This window comes from Betta splendens, chromosome 13 (genome assembly GCF_900634795.4).
Source record: "Betta splendens chromosome 13, fBetSpl5.4, whole genome shotgun sequence".
NCBI classification, from domain to species: Eukaryota; Metazoa; Chordata; class Actinopteri; order Anabantiformes; family Osphronemidae; genus Betta; species Betta splendens.
Window position 1 is genome coordinate 12903460 of NC_040893.2, and position 22186 is coordinate 12925645.

The following is a 22186-nucleotide window of genomic DNA, read 5'->3' on the forward strand; positions in this document are numbered from 1 at the left end:
AGGATGGGAAGCTGTGGGGGGGGGGGGGGGGGGGGGGGGGGGGGGGGGAAATGCATTTCCAGCTCCAGTCTGACCCACCCTCGCCCCGAACCGCCCCCGTTTCCCAGGAACTTACGCTGCATTGTGACCTCAATGGTGCAGTTTTCCTCTCCCACGTCGTTGCTGGCTGTGCACCTGTACACACCTGTGCTGTCCATGGTGAGGTTCCTCAGGGTCACAATCTCTGGGTTCTTGAGATCTGGGGAATGAAAACATTTATTGCCAATGAAGCATTTTTCTTGAAGTTTGTCGTGCATTCCTGAATGTTGACTATCCTCTAATTACATTTACAGACTAAGGGAGGAAACTGAAGCCACAGACAGACATGGAATGAGAAAGGGAGGTAGAGAAAAAGACACATCACTTCAGGACTGAGGCCAATTGTACTAAAGGAGACTTGAAAGTGCAGCATCCGTCATTGTGAGAGAAGTCCTTCCAGCTCTTTGGGGCATTGAGTCATTCCCACCAATGACAATCATGTAATATTACTGTTCACCAGACCCATAAATAATGGCTGCTGATGCTGTGTGTTATCGTCCAATGAAAACTAATTAGACCGAACAGGTGTTGTTTGGTGGAGGTCATTAATTTAAACGCTTTTGTCTGGGCACGTGCCGTCGTGAATGCCAGATGAATACGGGAGGGAAACGCTTTTGGCTGTTTGTGCTAGTTTAGAGCGGCGACGGTGGGGCAACACATCCACCATTAGTTCTCCCGCTATAAACTGCCTCTACTGCTATTTAAAAGAAGACACGCTTGGTTATGATCCAAGAGGAATGCCAAAATCCACAACGTGTGAATGAAGCGCGCCTCCAGGGGACGGCCGGGCCAATGTTTCGTTTTGGTACAGACTGCTGTGGGAGCTGCCAGGACACTTCTGCTCTACACACAATCCAAGGAAACGTCTCCTTGTGGCTCAGGTACAATTCACTTGAGCCTCGCTGACATTTCAAAATCACAGACAACTTCATCGGTATTAGCTTGGGTCCTTGTGTTTATGGAGCCCGTCCCAACAGAGTGTGAGAAGAAGTCACGCCGAATGTTCTGTTTGATTTGATGCAACCTGCAGAATGTGGCGCTGAGGTTAGTGATGAAATCTGCAGGATGGTCTTAGTCAAAAGATAACAAAGACATGCAGAATGAGCCGTCTAGCTAAGTACATTCGAGTGCCCTTGAGCAAAGCATTAGAGCTATAAATCAGCCTACGAAGTACCTGTAGCTCTGGAGAAAGTGGTGGTTGTGGGTAGGGGTGTCAGTGCTCGCAAGTGTGTGAGTGTAAAGATGTGAACATGGGAGGCTCAGCAAAACTCTTCTCGGATAAATGAAGCCCATAAAAATCACTAATATGAAAATGAATCTTTATAACATTTCTCCGCAGAGGGCTAGATGTTGAATCAGCATGTCACTGCAGCGCCAATTACTTCTCTTACCTATCAGTGCCAGGTTTGGCAGTTTGCCCAGACTCTTGCCTTTGTCCAGTACTCGCTCCCACTTGTAGCTGATGGGGTCTGAGCCGTCACTGGACTTACAGCTCAGCTTGACATCGCTGCCCTCCAGCAGTTTGCCGTCCATCCAGCACCTGGGCTTTGAAGGCTTCACTGCACGAACACATGACACAAGCACGCTAGTTTAATTTCAAAACGTACAACAAACAGGCAAACTAAACATTTTTTCTCCTATTGTCAGAGGTCAAATAATAACATATATTTTATACATATATGTTATTATTTGACATATATTAAAATGCTGTATATATAATGACAATATGTAATATTAAAAACATTATTTAAAACCTTGACTGATTGATTTGTTCTGTAATTGCTGATATTTCATAGAATTATTAGATTTGATCAAAATCAGTTGATTGTACCACATACATTTTGTTAAGTTGTATAATGTTAAAAAGCTATTTGTATGTTTTTTGCATGTGCTGGCATTGTTACGGTTTTCATAATCACAGTCTTTCTCAGATTTGTTGACAAAAAAAGAGGAACAAACAAACTCCCATACATATTGATTCATTCCCACAGGGCTGAAATCAATGTGACACCAAAGCTGGCTGCGAACGCTTGTGTTAATATGTTCTCCACAGGTCAAAGGTTCTGGTCGTGGTCCAGTAGCTGGAGGCAGAGTACAGTATAGCCGACTGTACAGCTGCTCTGAAAGGAACTCCTAACCTCGTAATACTGCAAGTTTAGTGACAGCGGTTTGTAGTTTTATTATGCTGTCATATTAGAACACTCGAATGTGTACAGTTACTTATGCAACATTTTTGCTGACGCCCAGAGAAATCTAAGATTTAGAGTGATGGTAGTAGTCAGTACATAAAGCCTGAAAGCTGGGCGTCTCTTTATTTCTCTGTCTCATCCTTCTGCCGTTTCCATTTCCTGTTCTGAGAAGAGGGGACCTGAGCGGAGAGGGCTGATGCTCTTGTGCAGCTCGCAGGTCTGTCAAGGTCAGTCAGACCTAAAAGCACCAGGAGCGGTTGGAGTGCGTAACCTGCAAGAAAGATGCACACGCTAAAGAGCAGAGCGGTGCAGACAGCCAGGCCTCACACATAAACACATGCTCCTGCACACCCACACAAACCCTGGCGCGCACACACGCTCACACCGTCTCATGCCAAGCCAGCTACCAGCTCCGCTGCCAAGCTATTATCTTAGGAAAATGCAAATGCTCGTCTCTCTCAGAATCGAAAGTGTCACTGCAACGCTCAGGGCAATTTGTAAAAATCCAGGCACTAACTCATGGAAATGTCTTTATGCGCGCGAGAGCAAAGTGAGAGTGAGAGGATTAACAGACTGTTCCATTAGAAAACCAATAACCACGGGTTGAACTAATCTCCCATGATGTTTTAATAAATCGCCCACTTTTCTGACATTGAGAATGATCTTGCTCCTCCCGCAGGACTCGTCTACGTGCTGCAGCCGCTTCCCTTTTGTTTTCTGCTGTTTGTGATCCGCAGACGGATCTGTTGATACTGTGGACTGGCAGTTGACATTTGTGTCATTTTCAACTTCTGAACGTAATTACGCAGTGAAACACGGAGCGGGGTCTGTTGTTTTTCATGCAGTGCGTCTCACGGAGGACAGTGATGTATTAGCTTGTCCGCGAAACTCAGTCTCTAACTTAATCAATCAGTTCTGTGCTGTTCCAGATGCAGTCGCATGTTTCTGGTCTCACCTCATCAAGAAACCAATCCGAACGAACCCAAACAGCACGAGCAAAATCAAATCACGGTGTCGGAATCAAATTGAATCATTAGATCAGTCAGCATGATGGAGGAAATGTGGCAGGCTAATGATGCAGTGATTAGCTGTGTGTGTGTGTGTGTGTGTGTGTGTGTGTGTGTGTGTGTGTGTGTGTGTGTGTGTGTGTGTGTGTGTGCCCCTATCACCCTCATACAAACTGACTGGGGTCTCTCCATAACCTCACATGTGTCCAGATGTGTGCGCCCTGCACTATAATATGTCTGATAACACTCACCCAGCACAATGAGGTTGACCTGGCTCCAGTGATACTTTCCTCCAGTCTTGACTTTACAGTAGTATTCCCCGGAGTCGGTCAGGAGCAGGTCACTGATGAGCAGGGACGCGTCTCCACCCAGGTACTCCCCAGCGAAGGACAGACGGCTGGCCTCGCTGCCCGTCGCCTCATTGGTGTACACCTGGCCCCCAAAGAAGGTAATGATCTAGAAATAGAATTAGAGATGAATTATGATGTTGTTTACGCAGGTCCAAAGAGACAGACAGAGTTCATCATAAAAAAAAACTAAAATCATCACACATCCTGTATCCCACTCATGCTTTTACAGGAGTTTCCTCCCAGACCTCATATGTATTGCTTTATAATTTCAATTGCAAATGTTGTCAGTACATTTTATTAATGAAGCCCAGGCTCAGCATTTGGTTAACTCCGCTCCTGTGTCCCCTGATATATCTGACTGGTAGCCTGCCATCAATGTTTAAACGTCCACAGCTATTATGCATGCATGGCTCACACATATCCATATCGTCTCTCACCGAGAAAGACAGAATGCCAGTCACTCATGGGTAACATTGTTAACAATCACTTTTTAATTAACACTTGGGAAATAATATTTTACAAATGAATGGATTTGCTAGAATGCCAGTATCCTGCCAGTGTTCATTTAGCTGATTATCCGTGAGCGCTGTTATCTCCTTATGCTCTTTCTACAAGCCGAGCTGTCAAATTGACCAAATAAAAATCTATTCTGGGGCTGGAGATAAAAGATTAAACTACCCACAGTGGCACTGATGTGATGTTAGTGCTCCAGCCTAGAAACAAACGTTTCATGCCCAAGATAGTTCAAAATGCACAGTAACCTATACTAAGTGCCAGACTATAAATAATATTGTGCGACTGTCGTTTTTGTCTCTGCCAACAAGGTTATTTTTTTATTAATTACTTCTCACCATTCTTTTGTCTTTTGATGTGATACTGTTATTTTATAATTAACTGCCACATGTTTATAACCTAATTTTGTGGCGGGTTTGACATAAACTGCCAAACCCTTTGATGGTGGTGCTTCCTTCATCTGACTTTTGGTTACAATACAGTTTGTGCTACATGTGTTCTTACAATAATGATTTTTAGTAAATTATTGTTATCACTAAAGAAAATTAAATCTGCTGTAAATAGAAATTGTGTAGATCACAGAAAAAGCATTTCTAAGTACGCGGTACATATTTTATTCAATATTTGTATATTCATACTTGCAGGTGTACATAAATGGATCGGTTAACAAAAAGGTGTATAGATTCTGTATTAACTACTAATAAAAAGAAAACATTTTTAAACATTATTTATTAATCATTCAAAGCAGTGTTTTATCTAAAAATTCAATACAGTCTGATGTCCCCTCCTCTTCACGGCTTAAGGGGGTCATCAAAGAAAAATGATAATGATATATAGTATTTCTAAAGCTGCAATGCAAAGTTCTCATCATCGCCTCCGCTTGTTTGCGCGTCTGTTTCTTTAGCCTCTGTTTTTCTCTCTTTCTCTCCAACCGCAAACACAAACACAGCTGTCACAGTGGCCTATTACTCAGGGCAAGTGAGCGCCTGCAGATGGGGACTGCTAAATGCCGGTGCCACAGCCCATCAGTGCCCAAGAAATGGGGGCACCTGCTGTGATCTCAGGTGACAACGGGCTATTCGCGCACACGCAGAGATAAGTGCACAAAACTAGGTTTCCAAGCAAACGCGAGGGGTAAAAACGGGTGACGGACGCAAGCGGGCACATATTACGGCGACGCTGCTGCTACAGGTGCACAGAGACGCGACCCTGGCACCTACGCGAGGCGCAGCTGCCTGTGGGCACACGCCTGCTGCCCTCATCTGGGCATTTATTGCTCATATAGCGTGACTATAAACTGCACCGCGCGCGCATGTGTACTTTTGCTCCTGGTGTTGCACTCTGAACACACGCTTGTGCGAGCAACAGCGAGACAGCGCAGGTGCCAGCGAGTTGTGAGCAATTCCAGGGGAACTTAGTAAAATGACCAGAGGACGTTAACATAGTTTGTAATTAAAATGAGGCGGTTTGTTTATTCAGTGAATTCAGAAAATGCACTATGCATTCATGAGGTGGCCATGTCTTTGGCAGTCCTGAATGAATGAGAATCGTTTTATCTATCCATCTCCTCAGCACATGCACATCTGCTAACACAGGCTAAATGTTGACAAGATGCTCTTTCCCGCTCACCACGGCCTTCCAGCAGAACAAAAGAATCATTTATTCATTCAGCTACAGGCGCAGTCTCTTTCCTTATCAAATTTTCAGACATTTGATTTTAATTAATGGCGCCTTCAATGTTATCTTCCTGTTAAATATTCATTACAATGTGGCAGCCCCCCTCTGAATCATCAAAGCGTGAGGCGCTTGTTTTCCCCTTTCTGCCATTCCTAGCCCTCTGTTTCTCCTCCACCCTTTCCTTAGTGTTCTTTGTTTGTTTCTGTCTTGCCATGTTACACTTCTTTGGACAGAAAGCTTGTGAGAGTTTGTGCTTCGTTATCAGACACTAAATTCAATTTGGGTGAGGCAGGGCAATGACTCAGAACCCAAATCGTATTGAAACGTCTTCAGAAGCTGTCGGAACCTAGATCCAGGTGTTGCTACATGACACAAGATAAACAATTAAAAAGACCCTACTACTGTATGAGAAACCTTTAAATCACACTGTCATGTCCAAGTAAAGAGGTTCTTTCTGCTTTTTTTACGTTGTTGAAAATGTCAAGTAAGTGTAAAATGTGCAGGGTTACAACTGCGAAATCAGTCGGGGAACATTGTGCGGCTTGATTGTCCTTTTGTGGACGACACTAAAACTTGAAATGCCACAGTAACTTTGGTCGTCGAGGTAATGTGCAACATTAATGTCTCTGCTGGAAATCAATCAGCATGAGCCAAATGGACGAAAGGTGGACAATAGATACATAAAAGGTGAGTGTGAAAGAGACTGAGGGAAAACAGAGGGGATGAAAACATAAAAATCGAGCAGGAAAACAGTTGTGTGTGTTTTTACAAAGGTTCCCACAGTCATTACGCAAGGCCCCTAGAATGGGTTGTAAAATCGGTAACCCCAAGATACAAACTCATGAAAATTTGCTCTTGTTCTGCTGGTACCTGAAGATGAGCTCAGCCTGTCTTTTGTAATAGACCTTAAAGAAAGCAAAACATCTTTGACATCAAATCGAATTAGCATTAGGTCTTGTTCTAGCAGCAGTAAAGTGATGTCTATGTATTTACAGTGATTGTGTTGCAAGTACTGTAAACCTTAAAGCAAGAAGGAATCTCATCTCACCACTTTCTGTTTGGAGTTTGGCTTCTGCAGTAGCCACTCGATGTCCAGGGAGCTGGAAGATGGGAACTGATGGTGGCACGGTAAGGTGGCATTGTCCCCGACGACCTTCTTCATCTCCGTCTGGGCGGCCACTGTCAGCAGGCTGAATAGGGCTGAGGCAAAGTAAGAGAGACGTGGGAAGGGGGAGGGGGGCAAAAGGAGAGGTGGAGAGGCGTCAGATGGGGACACTGGCTCGAGTCAAAATCGAGACAAGCGGCAGATGCGTCGGATAGAAAGCAAAACCATGCCGATGGAGGAAACTGAGATGGAGGACACAGCGGGAGATATGACCCAGAATCCCAATCACCGCCTGATGGATGCTGAGATATGTCACACATTGATGCTGAAGGGAGACAGACTGGGGACTCTTTTTCACAGGAAACAAAGTTTGGCATTGAAGGTCGGTAAGAGAGCGGCATTATTGTGATCTTTGTACCCTCGTCTGACAAGGCCGGTCGAGAACACAGCCCTTTTTTTGTCACCCGGAAAAGGAAGGTGAAGAGAAATTACAAAAGGAACTACTCTGCACAGACAGTACATTTACAATTTATCTTTTGCTAAGACACCAAAATACTATCATTTTATAAAAAAGACCTAAGCATATATCCAACCATTGCAGTCTGTGATAGCACAGAAATCATGAATAAATATATATATATTACACATATACAAATAAAGTGAAGAACTTTGGGCACTGGTCAGACAGTGAGGACGCGTGTCTCTGTGGAGAGCAGCAGGGCTGATTTATGAGAGGATGCTGGGCAGCCCAGTGGGCTCGACTGGAATTAGCCAGAGGCGTCACTGGGGGTTACTGGAAACTGAAGCTGTGGATGGTTGGCGGATTTGGTTTGTATATGTGTGTGTGTGTGTGTGCGTGCGTCTACAGAGGGCGATGCACTGCTAAGACATTTGACCCCCTCCACCTGGTAGGAAAACGGCACAGTTCCGCAGAGCTCTGCATCTGCTGAGCTCACACACTGAAATGGGATTTCACAGCATTTAACTTAAGCGCCCGTCTTTAAACTAATTTCCAAACAAGTCAATAGCTCTAGGGGATGTGAGGTGAACTTAAAATAAAGTTATCGCCCAACAGATGCTCATTTGATACAGTATCACTTGATAAAGTATCTGCTTTTCATCTATATGTAGTTCCAATTGTTTCTTCAGTTTGTAGGAAATGGAGCGAACCAGTAGCTGCAAGAGTGACTTTATGCACAACAGACACACTCGCGTGCTGTCAAATGTTCCACCAGAGGCAGAATGTGGTCGTGAATGCATCAGCGCTCGCTGGGCGCCTGTCCACTTGTTCACTGGTCCACCCTCACAGGAGCCAACGCCCTGTCCCAGAACAGAACTTAGGGCCAATGAAAATGTCAGGCCCGTGCGGTGAAACCAGTGAGTCAGTGCTGATGCAGGAGACAGAAGAAAAGAACAGTCTCACACAAAAGCACTTCTAAAAGAGCTTCACCCATTTTGGTGACATCGCCTGGTGGATTCCTCCAGCGCTCTGGTTTGTTGTTTAAACTTTGTATCTATACCTTGGGAGAATCCTACTTTAAACCCAAGCCCCGGGCAAGCTGCTGTCAATCAGGTTTAAGGTTTCCAATTGGCATTTCTCAGCTGGACAGACACAGGGGGCACTTCAGGGCTGGCACAATGTTTGCGTGTCTCTTTGGCAGCCCAGGGGTGAGAGGACAAATCGCTGAAGTCTGTCTGCTCTGTTGGACCACCTGCTTGCTCCTAATCATTAGTCAGCAGAAAAATAAGGGCCACCCCTTCGCACAGAGGAGCTCCTGGACCCTGAAGGTATCCCCGTTTATGACTTTTTAATGCAGAATTTGCAGGGTCATTCATCTTGGGGGCTCCCTGCTGTCATTAGTTTGGATGTCAGAAAATAGGCAGAGAGCTTTGCAGGGTAAAGAAAATCCAAGCGGCAAGGCAGGCTGTTGAGTTGATTGGATCTAATCGTGTGAGTTAATGCTTGGCGGTGGTAGAACGATCCCCTGGGACACCTGTGCCCACCACCTCCCCTCAGCTCCTCAGGACAGCTTCTGTAATCGTTGCTCTCACACTCATCAGCACCCCGTGGCCGAACCTGGCACTGTGTTGCAAGTCTGATAAGAGCTCCCTGCCGCCTTTCTCGCCTCCCGTCTCCTCTTAAACTATCCACCGCTTTAACTGTACGCTCTGTATAAGTGAAAGCGAAAACCTGAAAGACAGACAGGGCAGGGGCGAGAGAACAAAGGGGAGTACTGCAATCTTTTCTCAGACAAAGTCCTTGACTCCAGCTGACTTTAATTTGACCTTCAAGTACTGACTGAGGGTCAACTTTAGCACTGCGTGTGATTCACCGCTCCACAGTGAGGCTTTGGTATAAACTGTGCCTTTTCACGAAAAAGTCAAATATCCTGTATCTATGACAAAACATTAGCTTTGGCAGGCAAACCATGGTGGGGTTAGTTAGCACACAGTCGCCCCCCTTTGTCACCTATTAATAGCTTTACATCGGGGTTTTTGTGCTGTGGAATGGATGACAGCGTGCTCCCAGACTAAGCTCGCCTTGATGTCGAGTTTGCACTCGCGCTCGGATTGGTCCAAGTCAACGTGTGCACAGCTGGGATCGTTGGACTGCAAGACCCACGTTTGCGTCAACATCCACCATCCACTAAAGGAATTCATCAGCGCGTCAGGCAAGGCACGTTTGAACTCTGTGTCATTGAACTTTGAGTTTATGAGCTTGGTTTTCAATTTGCAGTAAGGTGACCTATTACTAATAGGTGTGAACCATACAAGCTTATACTGAGATGACTATCCTGGTTCATTTACATATCTTCATGGCATTCGTTCCAGACAATGGCACAGGAAAGGCCGTCTAAATAAACCAACACGCATCTCAGGGGACAGATAAAGGCTGAGAGGGCTTGTGATGTGGCAGCTGGGTACAGATCCTCCGTCCCTCTTACTCTTCCATTGTGTCCGCTCTTCCCAGCTGCGTTTGGCTCAGCTTCTTGCCTCCATTTGTGGCCACGAAAGAAGCATATCATAATTAACAAAAGAACGTGGGCGCTAACACCAGAGGTTTAGGAAGAGCGAGAGAGAAAGGCAGACACAATGACAAAGAGAGAGAGACAGAGTGGGAAGCTAGGGTGAAATATGGAGGAACCAATTTCTATGAAAGGGCCCTAGGGGGAGTTGTGCTCCAGTAAATCCGCCTCACAGAGCCCTGCAATCTTATTATAGTGTGGCCAGTGAGACGGACAGACAGACAAACAAGGCAGGCCTGGATCTTTCACACTGCCCAAAGTCAAGCTCCATATCCCCTCAGTCAGCGCAGGCCTCGCCACGTCCAAAGCTTAGGACCTCTGATACCCAGACACAGCACATGGGATGCAAAGAGAGGGGGAGAGGAGTTAAAGGACAGAGGAAAATGGGTTGAGGAAGGGCTGGGGGGATGGTGCAATGCCTTATTTTGAGCACTTACTGTAAGTCAGTGGTGTGGAGGAAGGATTAAAATATCACAAAGGTGGTTTTAGACACAGGTTAGCAGCTGCACAGAAGGTGAAAAAGATCGGAGGCATTACTTTTCTAATTCTTTTTTACTCTTTCACTAAAGAAAGGAGCAGTTTACGCTTTGTGAGCACGTGCTCTGTCACAAACGCACTTTTACTTCTGCCCGTCCACATAACTGTGGCCGATAGTAGACGGTGTCTCAGCGTGCAGCCCTGTGATTTGGAACACAGCGGCTGTCACCAGGCAGAGACACACTTAAGAGTAATGTGTACAGCCCGACTGCAGCAGGCGAAAACAACAATCATCTCCCAACGCCGCCAATCTGTGCAGGAACGCTTTATTACAGGCCGTAACCGGGAGCGCCATTAAATCCAGCAGAAACAGAAATGTTTGGAGTCTGACCTCCATAAGGATTCTCTAAAATTCCAGGACTTCATGCATGTCACTAGCAAAATCTGACATGGCAGATATAAATACAATTCATCCTTTCTTATTGCTGACGTACACTTCGTTTTTAGCTGACTTGGGGACATGCTGAGAGGTGCATAGGGCTGATGAGACAAAAGCAAAATACTCAGCTCAGCTTGCTGCGCCTGCTCCCACTGTTCGTACAGCAGTCTGTGGCATGTGAATATTGAAATGGCAGATGCACGAAAAAGACAGAAAAAGAAAAGGTTCATGGGTATCATGCTACATCTCGCCTGTTTCTGTCCCTGATTTGGTTGAGGATTAGACAGACTTACAGTAGGTTCTAAATGCCATCACATCTTCTGATGTCTCAGCACACGCGGCCACCTCCAGCTGTTAACACTAACCCACAAAAACAACCTCCTTAATTCATACAGCCACAGCTCTCTTTTTAATTACAGCTTCTTTAGTCTGCTCCACGTTATCATGCCCCATTAAAACACATGTTTTGAATATGGCACACTGCACTAGCCTCCTTGTAGTTTCAAGGTCCAACTCATGAATATGTTGCTTCTGTGTGAATCAAAAGGCCTGTTTTTTTTTCATTCCCCTGACTGGAGGCTGGAACTTTGAAGGGATAAAATCCCATAATCCTCCTCGCGTCACACCCAGCAACCGATGCTCTCTTCTGCTGACATGAAGCTTTTGCTGGTAACACTTTACAATAGGGTACACAGAGTCATTACCAAGGAATGAATAAGAAACAAGTCTAACTGCTAATTAGCAATAGCTTAGAGTAATTCCTGAATTGCTCCTTCCTCCTTACACCTCATTACTTAAATATTAGTTACTATTTTTATGCTGCTATAGGTGAAAGTATAGCTTCTAGTGTATCTAACTATTGTGAGTTATGAATATCTCTAAACGTATGTAATCCACATCACATTCATCTTCCATGAATTTCTGTCCGAGGATCATTTACTTGATCCCTTTAACCCGGAGGACAAAAAAAAACAAAAACGGAAAAAAGAGGCAGGGCCAGTGGGAATGCGACAGGGGAGATACCAGCAAGGTTTGAATAATGGACGTCGCTGGTACATGTTCACCTTGCTACGGTCACATTGCCTTCATTAGCATCCCTTTCATGGCCTTGTAATGGCTGTCATGTCGAGCGACGGGTCCACCATTCAGCTGAAAGATCCCCAAATAGATCCTAAATTAGTTTCATGCCGGGCATTTTAATTCCCCCAAAGTATTCTACATTTCCCTCAGCAAAATAAGGAAGTACGAGGGAGGAAAAAAAACCTAATTGCACCGTTCCCCAAGGGTGGTAGAGTCAGTGAAACCTGCTTGCTGTGCTACACACATTTTATCAATGCTTAATCTGTTAGTGTCACCCACACTTATAGTACAGGTGTAGCTTTCCAAGATGCTGTGGCTGCAAATCGTCTGGTGTTAGTCTCCAAGTGCATAGAGATCATCATAGGGAGTTGGTTTGTAATTTCCAACTTGCAGATGCTGCTTGGCTGAAAGTCATTCAACCTTTTACATATGGTTTACATGAAGAGGAAGGAATGACTAGTAAAATTACTTTTAATTTCAAACCATTTAAAAAAAAGCATGATCCACATGTTAATTATGGCAATGCATCTTGGAACATTCATGCAGCTCTGTGTGTGGTGCCTGTTCTTAAACAATTTATAGAGCTACTGTACATCCAGTTTTAAAAAGCATTCTTCTCCATGTAAAGGTTTCAGACCGAGCGCGGTCCAAATGTCAAATAGTCTGTTTTGGACAAGATAACACACTTCAGTTAAATGAGGCTTGGACAGTGACCTCTCTCTGATTTGCTGTAGCAACAAATCCTCTGAGCATCTGGCAAAGCCTAAACAAACCAGCATGTGTACACATTCACTTTGTTCTGCATGAGCGTTTCGAAATCTGAGGCTATGGACAAGCTAACAGCAAAGACGAGACAAAGGTGGCGTCTTATAGAAACTTATCAGCAAGGTTACGGAAGCTGTGTGAGGGAGTAAGGGGCACATCCTCCCCACAGCACATGCATACAGGCTTGAATAAACCTTCTATACCCCACTGAGAAAATGCATTTTAATGAAGGAATCCTTTGACATAATTAAGACATCCGTAAAAAAAAATGTTTCATTTTGAAATAAACCATGTCCGTAGGCAGAAACTCTAAATCCAGTTATAGTGAATAAATTTGCTTCGAGACTAATCAAATTCTGTTTCCTTCACAAAGTAAACTTTCCCTTCATTCCTGCACAGATGATTTTTTCCAGTTCCTCCACATTTTGTCCCAAAGCTGGGCTTATGTTTTTGGTCTGTGTGGCATTAAGGTATTTTTTCTGGCAGGGTTCTTGAATAGAAATGGAAAGTATTCATCAGAGGGATCACAAGCAAAGGTGGTCCCACCACAGTGGAAAGCATTTCTTTGCCGAGTTCAAGCTCTGTTTGGCCGTGTGTGGCTGTCAGATGGTGCAGTGAGGAAAAGGATGAGCCGTATTCATTAAAACACTGCGGAAGGCAGGTTTGCCTGCTGTTGCTGATCAACGTAAAGCTGTCCTGTTGGGCATGGGTATGGCAGAATACTGCATCAGCGAAGCACTACTGAGTTTTTGAGTTTGGACAGATGGGATAGCTGTGATATAACGAGCTACTGTATAATGCTCACAGTGCACATATGAACAATCCTTCCTACAGGTTACCAGACACATCAGAGAAGCATGTGCACAGTTCTTTGTTAGCTGGGACACAACATGCCCCTCAATATCCCCAGTTATTTATGTGGACTAATCTCAATTTGTGGCTGGCAAGCACGGGGACGAACTCTTCTCACATTGTTGGATTGGCTGGACATGGGCACTGACCTCAACGGATCAATACTTAATAAGCTTTTGTGCTGCCAAGTCCATTTTGCTGCAATCTGCAATTTTTTATGTCCATTAAGTTGAAAATAGAGCTGACTAGGTGTATGACCACAGGAAGTGGAATGTATCATGGTTGCACAGGCTCCCGTGGATGATGGATGCTTCACCATAGTGTGGGACTAGTGGAAACTTCAAATAGTATCTACCTCATGCGCCATAAAGTACTACACCCTTCACTTTTATTAAATGCAATTTAATACCCAATGGTGTTTCAAAGAAGCATTTAACAACTTGTGGGAAGACAATAAAAGCCACAGTGGGCTATATGGTTAAGTCTGTTGGCACATGAAGGATAAGGAGAATGGGAGGAAAAGAAGCCTAAAGCTGAAGCTATATTTGGAGCTGCACTAAAGTTGAGCTTTACGCGGAATGCAACGCAGCCCCTCAGTCAGAACTGTGTGGGGATTCTGGACGCTTCTCTTATTTGAGGAGGAATATTTAAGTCCATTATTAGGGCCACTGCTAATATTTGTTACTGTCTAAAGTCATAAGTTCACCTGGGGTTAGACAGCAACTGACCTTCAGAAAATATGCTAATTTACTTTGCTGGATCCACGGGAGAATAGAAACTAAATGCAACAGAGCAGCTCCCATGTTGTACATTTCATCAGCTAATTGAAAACAGACGGGACACTAACTCCCTCTCTCCATCCGCCCAGCCCTGCGTCACTGACATATTAGCGCTGTCGCCAGTCCTACGGTATGCATTTGACATATTATTTCATTTTCGTTGTTAAGAGGAAAATAACAAAGCAGGGGGACACTTCACACGAATAAGAGGATTTGTCACATTCCTGTTACAGACACTGCTGCTGCAAAAGGACAAAAAGGTAACCTATCCATTCAACCCAGTGACTAGAAAGGACACGTGATGGCTGCCATTTCCCCAGAGGTGAGCATGTGCCACGGCGGTTTTGGCAGCTGTATACTAAAAGGTGTTGAGAGAGGCAGCGCGGGGGCTGCATGGTGGCCAGGAAGGTCGAGGACAGGGGCTGCCATGATTCCTGGAAAGGCCTCACTTAGGCCCATTTAGGAGAGCTAATGGACCCACCTACCATCTGTCCTTATGATTAGCTAAGCTCATTCGTGCAGGACACTAACCTCACCCACCCACCACACACATGCAAGCACTTACAAAAAAAAAAACAACACACTCACAGTTTAATGTACTTTATGTGTAGTGGAACACAGAACAAATCAGAAACTATCTGGACTCTGTGCTGTGCTTGTGGGCTGCACTTAATTAAAGGCAGTTTATTCTGTATTCTGCTGTATTCTGAAAATGAAGCAATGGAAAGTCCTCAAACTTGAGCCATGACTGTATGATTTATTATGGAGTTTGTGCATAATTCTGTTGATTTCAAAGGCACATATCCAGTAAAGTTGAGTCAGTTAAAGTCCATATACTGTATAAGTTATACCAAATATCATACACACACCGATTTTTCTCCAAACAAATACGCCTGCCCTGCCCTTTGTGCTGCTTAGCAACACGTCTACCCACCCCCCCAATGTCTAGAAAAGGAATGCCCACGCGGCCACATCCGAGGGCGGAGAGAAGATTGAAACCAGATGAATAGAGCTTGGGTACAGCCCGCCCGCCAGGCCCATATTTTACTCCCCAAAGCCTGATTAAAACAAGGTGCAGCACTAGCTGGACCAAGGCAGCTTACTCTGGCTAGGAGAAGGACATTTGCTTGCGGTGACACCTTGGGCAAGGAGAATATGGGGCGAAGGTCACGACTAAAGTCCCTGCTATTGGCTCGCTCTGCTGCAGCAGAGCGTTGGAAGCACAGTCAGTCCCTGCAATTCCACAGATAAAGCTAAGAGCACGTTTATTGTTTCTGTTCATGAGGGTGTACAGTTGCGGAGAAGGTTCAAAATGGGCCATTGGACAGTCTGCAAGAATAGTGGAGCAAGAATTATTAGCATCGAACTGTTTCACCCAAGAAATCCTCTTCACCCTAATCATGCTTGACTGAATTGTGAACATTTAAACTGCAGAAATATAATCATACACACCATGGAGCCCATAAAAAGACAAAGATCTGTGCATTAACAACGTATGTGTAAAAGTGTAAGAATCTGTTTTCAAGACTTCATCTTGGCGATGTTACAGTCGACTGTTACGCAACACTGCGAAATTCACTTGGAAGGAGGGGAAAACATAACAGCGCTTCACCAGATAAACTAGACTAGACAGACTAGTGAAGGCAGGACGACTGGAGGTCACGTTTTAGTGCTTGTGTGTGTGCGCGCGCGCGGATCAAAAGTCTGTCATTTACATTCTTCCTCAATGAACGTGTAAAGTGAGACGGCGCATGGAGGAGGTGTGTGTTGGTGTCTGCGTTAACACATGTGCTAGTGTGACTGACTGATGAGCCGCCCGTTGTCATCAACTGTCTGCAGGGGCCTCTCCTGAGATAGCGGGCCGGAGTGGGAGAGTTTTGTCCGGTCTTCCAGGCAGGCCGCTCTCTCCGTCCTTCCCAGCTTGCAGCTGGTTGGCCACACTTGCGACTCAAGGCCAAACACACTCCCCTCTATCCCCTTGACATTTCAGCTATGTTACTGCTGCGAGAGTTGTGGCTCGCCTGCCTGCCGCCTGCACACACGAGTAAATAAAGCCCAGCTCATTTTCATTTGGCCATAATGTTTAATCCACATTTGCTTGGTCAACGAGAGGTTAATCTCATTACCTTGTGCTAAACGGCATGTTTGGGCGTCCTCTGACAAGACGAAGGCTAGACACCAGTTAATTAAAGCAGCAATTAAAAGAAGACAGTAAGTCTCATTGAGCTGCGCTAGTATGTTGGTTAGATCGCCGACATGCAGTGGATGCTGCATAACAGCTCCACTGTAGCGTGTCATTATTAACAAACCGCATTTCATTACTCGCGAAGGACGCCGGTGACGAAACAACAGAAGACCTGGCACGAGATGAGCTTGTTTTGTGGTCGAACATGTGCTTTTAACTAACACTGCGCACTAGATGTGGTTTACCTACTGTGAGGGCCATTATTAAAAACAAGCCTCACCGCGCTGCACACGCACACTTATTACAGCACTTCATCAACTCCAACAGGTTGGTAAACATCTGGCAGCAGACTTACACATATTACATATTACAATGATGCTTTATACACTCATCTCCATGACATACTGTAAAATGTTTTCCCTTTAAAGTTTGATTTAGTTAAAACACTGAAATCATAATTAATATGTGTAATGATAAACAAGACACTCCATACACATCTAATATGTATCCCCCACTTGCGTCTGGAAGTGATTTATGTCATGAGTTCTCATCCCGAAAAGCACAATATGACTTTACATCATTTCTCCCTTTACAGCATCTCTATGAGGCCCATTAGACCTTTTCCAGTCTTCAGTGTTCACTGTCCTGCTCACATACATGGAAGCTGAGGCTGTAGCCTGCTAGCTGCCTGCCCTGTGGGTACCACTAACGGCGCAGACCTCCCTCCAGATGAATCATAAACAAGTCCCTTGGCCTGTGTGACTTAATCCCCTGTGACATCGCCACAGGGAGACGGAGAAAGAGGGAGAGGAGAGGGAGGAAAACATGCCCTGTGCTCAACTTTCAAGTGAATTAAACATTAGGATGAATGTGTATGAGGTGTATCTGAGGATATGTCATTGAGGTACTAATTTAACAGAATCTCATCTGAATGTGGGGGTGGATGTTTTGTTTGCTTTGGTGTGTGGGGAGGGTTACCTTTGTTACTTCATGGCTGTATTATGCCACAGAGCTTAAGCTTGTGTAGCAGCTAAAGATATAATCAACAGTGTGCTCCTTTCAGGCATGAGAAAGGATGCCCAGGAGCAAAGCAATGAGGGGACTTATTTAAGGAACCAGAATACAGAATCTTAGTTTGGTCAAGACATGCTAAGTGCTTTGTCCCTCATGCATCAGCCCTCTGGCAGTACATCGTTCCCAATCACAAAGAGAAGGTGCAGGAGCAAAACGGCGAAGGCAGTGTGCTGTAACGGGAGGGGTTTCAGCGCGGGCGTCGCCGGAGTATTTTTCTCTGTAAAACTTTGGGGATATGAGTCTCACTTTGCCCGACACTCTGCAGATTGTGCTGATGCAAGGCGCTTTTGTCTGGAGATTAATGAGAGACGTTTGGCTTTTTGGCGTCGTGGATCCCACACAATGGGTGAAAACGGCCTCTGACCAGTAAAAGGTTTATGTGCTGTGCTACAGACAATGTTCTGCTCACTCAAAAAAGCCATTTTTGTCATACTATGATTTCCCTTACACTTTTACTGGGGCAACAAATAAGTAAGAGCATCATAAAAGCTCAGCTCAGCTTTGTTTGAACCAATGTTCACTCTGTATGTCTTCCTCTCTCTCTCTCTCTTACAAAGACAGAGTGGATTCCAGTCAGCAAAATGAACTCTACAGTGTTAGGGTGGTTCTCTTCAGGACAAGCGATGCTTTTATGAATGTTAGTGTTTGCTCTATGTCAGGTGAAGGCATCGTCATAGTATGAGCTGAATAGTCCATAGGCATCTACTTTAGCAGTTATCTACAGTACAGTCACTCAGAGCCAGTTGGAAATTGCTGGTCTCATCTATCTGGGCAACATCAAATAACTAACAAACAGTCTGTATTCTAAGCGCTCTCTGATTTAATTGTTTTAAGATCTTAGGGCAAAGAATTCTGAGTGGATGCATTCTGAAAAGCGTCCTTAGAAAAAAAGTGCTGCAATAAGCACTTTATGTTATCTAGTGAGTGTGAAGACGTTATACCAGGCTGTCAATGAGATAAATTAAAAGATGTGGGGGACATTAACTCAAGTCAAGATTAACCTTGAGCCTTCATGCATGATTAAATGAAAAGTGCACATTTATCTGGCAAACCTGGGAAATCTTTAAGTAGGAGGGTTAAAATAAGAAATCTCATCCCTTCTCTTGCGGAGAGGTGCCGCTCACCACACAGAACCCTTCAGACTGCACTATGTGAATTACACTGTCCGGGTGTCTCCCCATCCCTGCACTTCTACTTCACATGGGAAATGGAGGAGGCCGGGAGCCTAATGGAAAGGTTACCTACCTCTAGCTCAAATGCCCCATCCTCCATGATTATCCTCATCTATCATACATCTCTCTCACCTCTCAGCCTCGCTGTGCACGAGGAGTCATGGAGAACGCACACAGGAAACGTCACTGCGGTAACAGTCACTTCCAGTCCCTGCATGGCGTCTGCTCGGCCTAGATCACCATGCATGGCTGGACCGACTGCACGCCAATGGCAGGGTTTCCTCCTGAGTCTCCTCCTACTTCGAGCCACAAGCCACAGCATCAATGCAACAATTCAGCTATGTTACAGCAAAGCAAAAGAAAAAGACCTTATATAGTATAACAGTAAGGTTAAAGAACATTATTCAACTGAAGAAAACTGAGATTTCTTTACATTCATTTTGCTTCAAGTTTTTAAAGCTCAGAAGCCGTTACTTCTTATTGCACTGCTGAACCCATGAAACTGCTCTGAAACAAGCCGAGCGATCCTGGTTGACAAAATTTAATTTCCTCACAGGAAGTGAGATTTTAACCCTAAGCATGAAAAGGAAAGACTTCTGTAGATGAGATTCATTTGCAGCAGACATGTGTTTATTTATCCCAATGTAGCCCATCAGGAGCAATCTTTCACCCCGTATTCCTGCTGGATTAGATACTAATCTGTTTGCTGAGGGAGAACGGAGAAATGGTGAGCACAAATGCTTTTCTCTCTCATCTGCCCCATATTAATATTTCTATTAGTGGTGCCTTCCAGTGATGTGATGTGACACTTGGGGCTTCGCATGAGAAGCCAGGCTAATAGGGGGATAGAAGAGGAGGTCAGCCAGCGAGAGAGAGAGAGAAAGAGAGAGAGAGTGTGTGTGTGTTAGTGCACCTGCATAACCATATGGAATGTACAAGATAATGCTGTATACCCAATTTGTTAATGTAAGCAGTACAAAGACGGCTGTATCACGCTGTATGCTGATCATAAGAAAGTGATAGCGAAGGAGGCCGAGCCTGTACGGTTTATCGAGCGGGAGAGTTAAGCCGCGAACAAGGTCTTAGGGAGCAAACACACACATCAAGCCCACAGAAAGCAGGTCTTCATACTCTAAGGATGAATGCATAGCTTATTAAATATTTGTCTAAGTACACACTGAGGCATGGCACAGTCGCTCCGGCATGCACTACTTAGATTGTGCACACCTAGCAGATTCAGAAACACAAACGTCCACGAGCACTTGAGTGAGAGAGTAATGCTGCCCTAAGCAGCGAGTGACCTTCAAGGCACAGTGTCCTTCTTCTCTGGGATGTCCTTTATTGCAGCTCAGCTCTTGTCCCGCACTAAAGCGAAAAAGAGAACGGGCGTGCATCTGCATGAACACAAGGACATAAGGAAATGAATGGGGGAATTCCTTTTATTCTTCTTTATGGACTGCTAAAATCCTACATTGTGAAATTACCTTTATGTTAAATGAGCTTATCCATGAGAACACGTAGATCATATCAACTGTTAAAATGCTTAATGACATTTGAAAGGCGGCTCGTTGCTATACGGCTCCTGCTGGTCAGAATAAAGTGTTAGAACAACGATCAGTGCTCTACTTTGCTGACAGTTTCTGTAATGTCACAGTTGTTTTCTTCTTTTAGCAGGAAATTAGTTTTAATGTCATTCTGTCACCCACACCTGAATGTCACTGGCTTTTAATTGGCCTGCTTTTGCAGTGGTACAGTTATTTGTGCGTGGAAGCTTTGAACAGATAGAGGGAATAAGGGTTTGCCTTAAAGTGTCTTTGGGCTCATTTTGTTCTAACTAGTTCCAGTTTTGGGAGCAAGCTACGCCACAGTCGACCACTGTGCTAAATTGTTCGTAGCGGTCAATCCCCCTGTGTATGGGCTGTAACACCCGTACACTGTTTTATTACTGCTGGTGTTTTACTGCAGAGAAGTGCACAGAAGGCTTTGCATTTAAAGTTGAGCTTTAAATGCAAAAAAGAGAAAGTGTTTATTATCGCCGCTTAAAAGCCTTTTGCGGAAGGTTTAACATTAACAGGTTTATTGTGGCTCAATAACAGAGGTAATTTATTCAGCAAAATAAATCATAGTCCATACAACCAGTTTGTTGTAGCAAATGCAATATGCTAGTACTGTATGTAAGCCTGGAGTGGAATATTTAGAGGTCAGAGGTCAAACCAGTCACAGCTGCTCTAAAGTCCATAGCCCATGGGCTGCCGACACGTGCAGACTAATCACGCACGCACACACAGTATTTATACACAGCATATAACTAGCAAAGCCAAAACAGGCATAACAGGTGTCAAAACTCAAAAATGTCAAAAATGATCTGTTGTATATGAATGCAAGTTTTAGCTGACCCCTCCCGGCTTTTGACCACACTAGTGCTAAAACGCACACCACAGTCGAGTGGGCTCCTTCTGTTTGCTTCAATACTGTACGTAGTGGACTAAACAATAAAACAAACACAAAGGTGCGGTGAGCTCAACAGCTTCTCCTCAGATGGAGCTGGCTCTAAATGCAAACCTCCACTGCTCATGGCGCTCACTGAAAAACCCATGACACGCTAAAGCCCTGTTGCTGACAAGCGGCTAATGATCCCCCTCGCTCCGGCAAACAGTCAAATTTCCAAACCTCAACTCTATTTCATCAGAAACTGCAGATCCACTGTCAGTGGTTGGAGTTTTGAAACACAACCGGATTCTGAGAAAGGAGCCAGATGGGAATGTGTTGTGCAATTGTTAATGGAACGGGTGAAAAAAAGGGAAGAATTACTTGAAGGTTTCAGGAAATAAAATGAGTTGTTTTCGTATACAGAACTTAGTGCCTCAGAGGAAGTCCTTAGGCTCAACTAAACACATGAAGAAGATGAATAAACATATGAAGAAATATGACACAGAGTGTTGCTATGGTGCGTGTGCCTGTGTCTTCCTGGATGGATCTGGATGGGTTAGTGTGTTCTCATTCACTCCCTTCTACATAACTCAATGCAAACAGAATATGTTCCACCAGGGGTGACTGTCTCTGTGACTATACATGGCAATCAGGTAAATCTGGGGATAAGAATAGCTGGCCCACCAAAAAGGTTCCTGAACACAGCACTGTGAATGGCGACCACGGAGAGAACGCTGAGCTGCGAGCAGGCAAACGCACACATCCTACACCAACACAGACACATGCTCAGACAAACAAACAAGCCCTCCAATCCACACGCATCCTTGTTGACCCTTTGCATCTATGAGCAACAATGCAGACATTCCTCATTCTGGGTGAGCCTGAGTTTTGTTTGGATTAGCTGAGAGAGACCAGAGCCCCTCGTGTCCCTGCGGCTGCACGGCACACGTCAGCCTGCTGCTGGTCTGCAGCTACACAACGATACACA

At 44.7% G+C, this 22186-nt stretch overlaps 1 protein-coding gene across 3 annotated transcripts in view; it reads right to left on the reverse strand.

Annotated features, from left to right (window-relative positions):
- clmpb (CXADR like membrane protein b) overlaps window positions 1–22186 on the reverse strand; it is a 53463-nt gene that overhangs the window by 6473 nt on the left and 24804 nt on the right. For all 3 annotated transcript variants that reach the window (XM_029171072.3, XM_029171074.3, XM_029171070.3), the window contains 4 exons: window positions 6863–7014; window positions 3526–3730; window positions 1470–1637; window positions 116–238 (listed from right to left, as the gene is read on the reverse strand). In XM_029171072.3, the coding sequence (XP_029026905.1) occupies window positions 116–238; window positions 1470–1637; window positions 3526–3730; window positions 6863–7014 (648 nt within the window). The remainder of the gene's footprint in view (window positions 1–115; window positions 239–1469; window positions 1638–3525; window positions 3731–6862; window positions 7015–22186) is intronic.